A 10,443-nucleotide genomic window follows, 5' to 3' on the forward strand; every position below is an offset into this window, starting at 1 on the left:
TCCCGTACATTTTTAAAGTTGTGAAGTCAATTAATTTTCTTCTTCACATTGCTTAAATAATGAGAATTTTCAAGGGAGGGTGGCATCAGAGCATGCCCCTCATTTTTTTAGAGACCTAAAATATTGATATAATGCTGTAGCATTATAATATAATTTAAGCAAGTTCTCTGAATTCCAAGCTTTCATTTTTTTAAAATAAGTCTCTAGCCTTTTCCCTTACATCAGTGTTTCCCAACCTTTTCGAGGTCAGGGTACCCTTGACCTCACTCTTCATATCTCATGGTACCCCTGCCGCCACCTTCCACCTTCCCCTCCCATTGCCCCTGCTTGCCACACACCCCACCTTCCCCTCCCAGGGTGAAGGGTAGCACTGGGGGTGGTGGTGGCGGCTGACCTTGTGGCAGGCCCTGCCCCACGGGCCAGCTCCATGCCCTTGCTGGCGCCAGTGGGAGACACCACAAAAATGAGGGTGGGGGGTAGTGTTGCCGCGGTAGCCCTGGGACATGCTCACGGCACCCTAGGGTACCAGGGAACCCTGGTTGAGAATGGCTGCCTTACATCTTCATGTAGTAAAAAACCAAACACTTTTTAAAAAGAATGAAAGTTGGGAATTCGGAGAACTTAAACTATCATCACAATGCTACAACATTATATTGATATTTGAGGGCCATTTAAAAAATGGGGAGAGAGGGAGTGGTTTAACTATGATGATGGTCCAATCATTGAACAGTAGACTGAAAGTGGGTTGGAGGAGACAGAACAAAGAAAACCAATAGTAACGTTATTCACTAGGAAAAAGTCAACTCAACATCAGCTTCCAGAAAAATGTTGGGGTAAAAGTGGTCTCAAAAGAGCAGTGGAAATCAGGGGATAAACTAAAGCTGTTTGGGGCCAGAACCAATGGGAAAAAACTCATGTGGAAAAGCCCTAGGACTGCTATTTACTGTGAAACCTATTACACTATGATGTTCATATTGTTTTGCTTTACAACAGACAGCCAGGGGGAAAAAAGGACACGACACAGGGCTGCTGTTCCAGTGGCAGCTGTGTAGTTCTGGTATGCAGATTGTTCAGGCTTTCTTTTCTTTTATTGGTTTCCCTCAAATAAATGCAGATGGAGAAGTTTACTAGACCTATCAGGAGAGGAAAGGCGATATGGGAACATGTTGTATTGTTGCTACATAGTGGAAAGAAACAAAACCCTCCATTGTATGTTTACCATCTGTTGGCAGTTCTTGGGAGCAGAACAAATAACATGGCATGTAGTAGGCTTGCATTTAGTCACACCAATATTACAGAGGGAATAATTAAAAGGAACCCTGAAGTCATCTATATGGCTGTACATAGCCCTAGAGACATTGGTTATCTTCAGTTTATGTAAACAAGCAGCTGGTGTACTTCATGGTAGCTCTTAACTAAAAACCTCCCACAAATCTAAAGAGTTTGAGGGCAAAGTGCAATACCTTTCAACCATGCAATCAGAGTGAAAAAAAGGTCAGTCAGCGTTGCTTTCAGTATGTATTCTTAATTTAACTATTGATTCAAATTTGAGGATAGGATTCACAAGCAGTTTTTCACATTTAATTAACTATCAAGCTTCATTCACAAAGGAAAGTAATGCTGTGCTTGGTGACTGCCACGCTACCTTTCACATGGTAGCTCCTACCCATAAATCCTCACTCCTCTGTCTCATGCACATGCAAAGATCCACACAATTACCATGTAATGAAATTCTCACTCTACATACCTGCGGAGTCAGCTTCCCAACTCTCTGAGTTATTGGTTCATTCATCACAACTTCTATTTTGCAGGCATCCTTCTTGCTGAGAATGGAAAATTGCAGGTCTTCTTGCGACAGGAAGACAGACTGACCCTTCATTACTTTCACCCCATGGTTGACATTGACAAAGGAGGAGCAGATGCCTCTCAGATTAAGTGCAAAGAGCAAAAGGGGCCAGCTGTTCTCCAAAACCTTCATAGCCATGATGAAAAACCCTGGCCAAGGAGGTGTTCTTAGTCTTTCCAGAGAAGCTTCACCATATAATCAAGTGCACCAGACTAGATGTGTTGTATTAAGGATATGTCCATAATTGAATTTGGACAAGGTGGCCTTTCAGAGTACCTTCAGGAAATCAGATTGTGAATGAATCCCAGCATTAAAAATAACAAGCACTTCTGTCAAAATCTGAGGAGGGGGGAGAGAAAGGAATGAAACAAAACATATAGCACAGGAGCATCACAAACAACATTCTCATAGTCCTATTTCAGATCATCTAACCTACCAGGGCCCTACCCTAATAGTTCAGGATAGCCCAATCTTCTTCTCAGAAGCTAAGAAGGGTCAGACCTGGTTAAGACTTGGATGGGAGACTACCATTGCAGTGCTACATCAGAAATGTTTTACGTGTTACAGGAATCAGGAACAGTGCACAATATTTTGGTGCAGAAAAACTGACAGGCACTGTCCATCCTTTCAATCGCACACACACACACAATGGCAAAAATACAATACAATAACCTTCATCATTTGACAGTTTTCTGTGAAAAATGTATTTGTGGCATTTTATCTATCACAGCATACTTTCAGACATGCAGTTCATCACTGGGTATTCTGATATTAAAGTAATGAACAATCTGTGATAGGAATTACAAGTAACCATGATGAGGAAATCACACTTCCTGTTTAAAAATCCAGGTTGCAAAGGGACAAAACATTGAAGCAACGTTGTGGTTTTAGCCACAATGACAGGAATAAGGAGAGTATTTCCTATGAATCCTTACAAATCACCCACTCAGCGAACTAAAATAAATACCCTTTGAAAGCCTTGGGGGGTCTTTAATTACAAAATAGTGGGCAAGCTACATTGCTTTGATCCCACACTAAATTTTATATGCAGTTAAACCAATATCTCCTCTTCTGTTTAAGACAAACTTCACATAGCATTTTAATTAGTCATGGGTTGGCAGTTGGCAGACTAGAAGCCTTGTTTCATTTCCTGTTCACAATTCCTACTTAATGCTTAAAATTATTAAAGTACAGTTCTGTGTGGAAAGTATAGCATTTTAGAGTACATATGCTCTAATCAAAGAAAAACTAAAAGAAGAAAATGTTCTTGTGGGTAAGCAAAAAGAAAGGAGAGCCAAAAGCGCAAAAAAAGGTTTTTTTTAAAAAAATTGTGGGTAACCATTTTAGGTCTAATTAAGTTAAATGGTGAAATAATTGTTTCAAGAGGACTACTTTTCTAAAAACAAATAAGTATGTTCTCAGGCACTGGCTTAGATCCATTTGCATATTTTAGCAGACAAAGGATATCTTGCCTCCTCCCTCTTGCAACAGCTCCAAATGCATCCACAATCCTGCTCCTGGCATTTCTTATCCCCCCAGGAATAAAATTTCAGGTGACTTTCAGATTGACGTGGGAGTAGGGAGGGAGAAACCTATGCTCTATGAGTGGAAATCCTTCAGCCTGTAGAAAACTCTGGTGGATCTAAATCATTAACCATCTTTACATTTTAAAGAAGTGTAACTGAAAGGCCCTTTCCACACAAATCTTTTAAAACATTTTGAGGCAGGAAATAAAACATTTCCTCCATGGAGTTCTGCATTGCCCCCCCCCCCCATCTGGTTCTGAAAACGTTTTATTTCCAGTCACAAAATATTTTCAGTGAATCCCCTTGTGATGGACTGCAGAGAAAAGTATGTATTTTAAAGTGCAGATCTGTCAGGAGCCATTATTGTTTACATTCAGAGTGAGGAATAGATAACTAGAAACAGGAGAAGCCATTTGGCTATGGTATCTTGCATTCTGATTGGCCTTGCACTCTGACTGGCCTAATGACTAGATTATTCAGAGGGGGGGAGGAGGTTAACTACCCGACTGAACAACTTCAGAGTCTTTTTGAGTTTTAGAATTTCTGAAATAAACAGCTATCTGCCTTTGCTTTACTTAGCACATAACTTCTCTGAGGAAAGTAGTTCAGCCAGTGAAACAAAACTTTCTGATTCTACCGCAGACAGCCCTGTGTGCTGTGGTTGAAAGCAAATATACAGAGACTTGGAGAACTGGAGGTTAAGTTATTGAGGAGCCCAGGTTGTGGAGGTTAAGTTATTGAGGAGCCCAGGTTGTGGGACATATATATTGTTAAATACAATATATCTTGTTAAATACAACACTATATCTTGTTAAATATCTTGTTAAATACAACACACTAACTGGTCCTTGGGATTCTTCTCCCCTCCCTGGAAAATCTATCCCTCCTGGGTTTATATAGTTGTATTGCATTGGGTTTTGCTTTGAGTTTCCTCCGAAGAGTGTGTTTTATGTTTATATTGAGGGTTTTCTATCTATGAGAGCTGAGTGAGGTACTGAAGTTAATGTGTCAAGCCTGATAGGGTCTTCGGTGTGTAAGAAGTAATCCATTAGCCAGAGTAACATCTTATATAAGAAACTGTACCATTTAAGTAACTGTACTATCTGAAGAACATCTAAGCTTACTAAAACTGACCAAACTTTTCAAGTCTGTGCCTGAAAACAAATACTACTTTTCTGCCAAGGATCTCTATTGTAAATATAGATTTCTGCTGTCTTATCCACTCCAAGTTATTTATCTCCCATTCCGATCTCCTATCTTGTTAAATAAACCTTTTCTTTTCTTTAAGTCATTTGTGCTTCAGTATTATTATTTTGGCGTGCCTTATAAAAGGGGTTTGCCAAGGACGTTTTTTAAATAATGAGTTTCCTTCACCTTCTGGGAGTAGAACAGGGCTGAGGGAAAGTGATTCTTGTCACCAAATGCTACCATTCCTGAAACACCAAAGTCCCTGAGATGAAAAAGTGTGAGAAAAATCTCATGAGCCTGGCCAGTCAATAGTTTTCCTCCCTGGATGATACTGGAAGGCATGAGTGTCCATCACATCTCTTTAAAAATTATTCTTTAGTTTGAAACATTTCCAAAATGGCTTCACTGCTGTATGACCACTTTAAGACATTTTCCACTCCTCTTTGCCTTCCCTGAACTTCTTCCTTGGCACCATTTTCTGAGCTCACTCTCCATTCCCCCTCACCATTCTTTGGAACATTTCTGTGAGTTTCTTTATTTTGGGGGATGGTAATCTTTGAGACATTGATTATGCAAGGTTTGGAGAATTGCAGCACCACGCTGTGAAGCATGGAAGCATGGATTCATCAACTAACTTTTAAAAAGAGGGAAACATGTAATGGCAGCCATGAAGCAAGGGGTTGAATGTGGATATACATCAGGTAAAGGGGGGTTGAAAATGTTTTCCAAACTTTTAAGGCTATTTGTATGGAAAGGGCTTGAAAGATACATGATCTAATATTACTTCCTTCTGAATACCAGTGCTGGAAAGCAACATTTGGGGATGTTTTGCCTATGTGCCCTGTTTGTCATGGTTTGCCATGTGTGGTTTGCCATGTGTGAAATGGGATGCTAAGTTGCATGATCCAGCAGGGCTCTTCTTATGTTATGTGCTTTCTGAAGGTAATATGAGTTCTATGATAGAATTACATAAAGTAATAAAATTAAACCACAGTACAGTAATTTATTGTAAGGTACAGACAAAGACTTGGATGACCCAGGCTAGCCCAATCTTATCAGCTCTCAGAAGCTAAGTAGGGTCAGCCCTGATTAATACTCAGATGGGAAATCACCAAAAAAATCCAGTGTTGCTAAACAGAGACAGGTAACGATAATCTACCTCTGTTCATCTCTTGCCTTAAAAATCCTATAAAGTTGCCATGCATCAGCTGCAATTTGACATAAGTTTACATCACCACACAGAGGAAGACATGTGTTCATGGGTGGTCTTCATACTTGGAAAAGAACTGCAGTTGGCTGACTGGATGTCCATAAAAGATATACAAGGATTTATGTGCATTGTGAGGACATGGTTCCCTCCAGCCGGTTTGGCACAAAGCAACCCAAAAAGCACCAAACATGAGGAGTTAGCAAGAAGTAAGGATGTGTCAGCTGTGCCTTACATGCCACTCAGGATTTATTGTGATGATACAATTTAAGAGTCTTTATCAGCAGGTTCTCATTCACTGAGGCTTGGCCCAGGAAGCAAGACAATTATTGTAGCATTTGCTAAACAATCTTCCAATAGTGCTCTGCAGCTTCCACATCTCTGTGCTCCAGGCATCACAGGGGACTGAAAAGGGTGTTTTGACTGTGGAAAGCTTTTTCAGACACATAAGCCAGGTACAGAAAGGGAGTCTATGAGATCATTACAAAAAATCCTTTAAAAAAAAAGTTATCTAAAGAACAAAGTATGGCAAAGTATAAAAAGACAGCATTCAAACGAATAATCCTCTTCACAAGCTTAAAATCTAAACAAACAGAACAATGATAAAAAAATTGAGGGATAGAGGAGGGAGAAAAGAACCAGAGGTCTAAAAACTAAGGAAAATATTTTTGAAAAAGCCCAGAACAAAGACTTCCAACTTAAGAAAAGATGTGAGATGTAGAGCCTCCTGGACAGTTTAGTTCTCAAAAAGGGTCTCCATTAATGCTGTACTAGTTGTACACACAGAGTTATCAGTTTTTAAACTGGGTCTCTACCTTTGATCTGCAGCAAACAGGTGATGTGATTTACTTCCATGCTATGAAACTCTTCAGCTACTTATTTTCACACATTATGGCTGTTAAAGAAAAGGACATTTTTCTTCAGATCTGTTGGCAGCTCTATGCACATATACTCTCCTTGCTGCAGTGTGCTTGGGGGAAAAAAGGACAGACTCCTTAGATTTGCAGAGATGCTGCATGATTACATATTTACTGATTCAGTTTGTGTGCATGTGCAAAAGAGCATGCAGGTATGTCATGGGGGTGCTGAAGAAAAAGAGCAGTTGGATTCTTCGTCTGTTTTTCTACTCTTACAAAGATCAGCATAAGGGATGTTGTAGAATTAAGTGCTTACTATGACAATTCCTTTGCTTAGCCCTTCATTCAGCATGTTCAGACCCTAGTAATTTTTCTAACAAGGTTTCGGAGAGAAATAAAGCATTTCTTGCCAGCTTGTGTTTGCTCAGCAGGCAGAATTGTCTTCAACCTGGCTTGGGGGTGGGGGGCAAGATCACTAGCTTAGCAACTTTTAAAAAACCCGGGTTGAGAGAAATATAACAGACTGAACTCATTTTGGGGAAGAGAGCTTTCCCCCCAAATGCTATGTATAATGTCTTAAAAACATTATATTTGTGCAGTGCAGAATCCACCAAAGAGACCCACGCTAGCCAGCCAAAATAATCAATCTCTCTGGCCGTTTCCGCACGGCACGATTGGGGGGTGCATCGGTCCCGGTACGAATGTACGAACGGTCCCGGTAGGGGCGGGGAAGGCTGCGCCGACCTCCTGCATGGAGGCTGCGCCGTCACCTGAATGCCTTATCTTCCCTCCGACCTTCCGGCGCGTCGCCCAGGCCAGGGGACACGTCTCCCTGCCCTGCGCAACACTTTGGAATCGCAGGGCAGGGGGGGCGTGTCCCCAGGCCTGGGCAACGCGCCGGAAGGTCGGAGGGAAAGGGAGGCATTCGGGAAAGGGGGGGGGAATGGTGCCTTCCAGCCGCTGCCGTTCACACGCTGCCGTTCACACGGCGGCCATGCGAACCCCTCCCCAGGGACGCTGTTTTTAGCATCCCTGGGTCGCTGTATTCTGCCCGTGCGGAAACAGCCTCTCTCTCTCTGGCCCTTCACACACAAATCTCCTAAAATGTTTGTAAAATATTTGTTAAATGTTTTCAATCTCCCCTATTCACACTCACTCCCTTGAACCAGATTCATTTCCCCCCTCCCATGGAGCCTGGGGCAAGAACTGATTTTTCTACACACACCCCTGCCCCACCCTGTGCTCCCCTCCCCAGCCCCACTTATGGCCTACCTGTAAGCCGCTGGACCACAACCCGACTGAGCTGCATCTCCAGGTGACGCACCAGCCATTTGCTGGCCGAGGCAAGGCTGCTGAGTGGCTCACTGGCCTTCATCCCAGCTGCGTGTCTATCTGTGCCAGGGGGCAGGGTGGTGGTGGTGGGAGGCGCTGCGCTCCCAATCAATCTGGTCCTGGCTTCCATGGCTCCACAAATGAGGCAACCGCAGGGACTGTCAGTTGCAATTAAGCAGCAGCAGCAGGAGGAGGAGGAGGAGGGGTGTGGGTAGTGATTTTCCACCCCCCACATGATTAAATTGCCTGGGCCCAGGGACATTTGCCCCCATATGTCCTTCTGGCAGGTATGCGTCTGCTTCAGCCACGCACATACACACACACACACACAAATCAGTTTTGCCTAACTGATTTTTGGATTTCTGTTCTTTTAAAAGTTTAAAAACTTAGAACCAAAGAGCCCAAATCTAGGCACCAGTTCATACCTTACAAAGGAAATAATAGATTAAACAAGGGTTTGTGCATCTCACATAGTGTGACATATATGAATCCCAGATGGTCTCTGCCAACCACAAATTTCACGACTTGATGCTAGGTTCTGTTGATTCATTGCTTCCTGTACTGTATCAAGAGAACACTCTAATTTCTTCTTTCTCAGGTAAGAAACTGAAATATTTTAGAAAAACGTCCTTTAATTTTAAACCCAAATGACACACAGAAGAAGGAAGAACTAGAACTGAGTAGTTATCTATCTAAACCAGGGGTAGGGAACCTGCGGCTCTCCAGATGTTCAGGAACTACAATTCCCATCAGCCCCTACCAGCATGGCCAATTGGCCATGCTGGTAGGGGCTGATGGGAGTTGTAGTTCCTGAACATCTGGAGAGCCGCAGGTTCCCTACCCCTGATCTAAACATTTTTATCCTCCTCTTCCTTCAAGAAGTTCAGGTCAGCATTCATGGTTCTGTCCTCTTATATCTTCACAACTATCCTATGAGGCAGGCTGGTTGCACAGACAGAGTGAAATACTAGCGCAACATCACCAATGAGCTTCATGACTAAGAGGAGTACTGAACCTTAATCTTACAGTGCAAAGTCAAAGAGAATTAGTCCAGTCTAAGCCCATTTGTTTCAGTGGGCTTAGACAGGAGTAACTTGCATAGGATTGTCTTGTTAGTCTAGCTCCCCAACTGATTCACCATATTGGCTATCAGTGTTAGCTGACAGTAATAGATATTCATTCTGACTGGGAAAGTTGTTCCAAATACAAGGTCCATTGAACTTGTGCACAGTTAAGACCAACAAACAGCCTGCATCCAGGACTGTAGCCTAGTATGCTAAGGAGATTGTACAACTTAAACCTACTTCACAGTATCCAATTTTCATTTCAAATAGCCCTTTTAAGTTTAATAAAGTTCATGGTATTGCTTCTAGAATTGGCTGCAAGTGTTAGGAAAAACATTCTTATTTATGCAAATACTCATTTTGTTTATGCCAACACTTTAACTTTCCCCCCAAAGTGTTTTTACTAAGTTTTATCCATTTTTCCCTTTCTGTGGGGAGCGCTATGGTATGAATTTCATAAGCTGAAATTATCTCACCAAATAAGTTATAGTAAACATTAGTAGCCATTTTTGGCAATCAAATTTTCTGAAAGTTTATTAAACAACAATACTGTCAGATAAAGCTCTGCTTCAAGTCTTACATATTTGCGTACCACATATATAGTAGGGCTGGAAGCAGCATCAGTATTTTATCTTCCAAGTCTTCTACAAAGAAACTGAAGTTGTAACAGACAAAATAGATTGCTGTGTTTAAATCACGGGTAACTGAAGAAACATGTTTCTGAACAAGATCTTTCCAAATTGGATAAATTAATATAACCAAGAAAATGATCAAGTAAGATAAAATTGATTAACTGAATAACTTAACTGAACACCTTCTACTTTAGAAGTACACCACAATCAAACTACTATTTCCTAAGGAAATCCCCCCATTTTCTATGCAAAGAACAATATCGCAACCTCATTATACTACAACATTGACTACAAACCATTACATTATTCAGGCAAACACAATCTCTGCCAAACTTCATTTACACAATAATCAGCATGTTGGGAAAGGGGGAGGAATAGAGAGCAGTACTTACAGGTAACAATATTCCTTCAGTAGCTTTAGTACACTGGCTTGAGAAGGATAAAGAGAGTCACTGACCCAATAATCTCTGATTTAAAGGGCTTGCACAGGGAGAGGGAGAGAGGAAGAAATCCAAGGAGGTGGGGTGGGGAGCTGAAATTCCAGTCTTTCGGGTCAGCTTGCTTGTATTTTTCTTTGTACTAAACATTCATACGAAAAAGTCTCTCTGCCATAGCTGGCTGCTAGACAGCTGCTGGCTTGAAATCTTCCGAATACAAAAGCTTTAGTACTCTCTACAATAAAGACATTCTAAAGATGCCTTCAAGTGTTTACACTGAGCAATTATATTTTGGCAGCCAGCCCCAAAACTTCCCTTTTTCTTTCCCTCAGTTGGCTACAGAGAAGTTGCACT

At 41.6% G+C, this 10,443-nt stretch overlaps 1 protein-coding gene across 1 annotated transcript in view; it reads right to left on the reverse strand.

Annotated features, from left to right (window-relative positions):
- Positions 1-10,196, reverse strand: part of FREM1 (FRAS1 related extracellular matrix 1) — an 89,949-nt gene extending 79,753 nt beyond the window's left edge. The window contains exons 1-2 of the mRNA XM_048503924.1: positions 10,045-10,196; positions 1,748-2,185 (exon numbers count right to left, since the gene is read on the reverse strand). Coding sequence (XP_048359881.1) covers positions 1,748-1,984 — 237 coding nt within the window. The 5' untranslated portion in view covers positions 1,985-2,185; positions 10,045-10,196. The remainder of the gene's footprint in view (positions 1-1,747; positions 2,186-10,044) is intronic.
- Positions 10,197-10,443: the final 247 nt, after the last annotated feature.

The sequence above is a fragment of the Sphaerodactylus townsendi genome, linkage group LG07, assembly GCF_021028975.2.
Source record: "Sphaerodactylus townsendi isolate TG3544 linkage group LG07, MPM_Stown_v2.3, whole genome shotgun sequence".
In the NCBI taxonomy this organism is placed as follows: domain Eukaryota; kingdom Metazoa; phylum Chordata; class Lepidosauria; order Squamata; family Sphaerodactylidae; genus Sphaerodactylus; species Sphaerodactylus townsendi.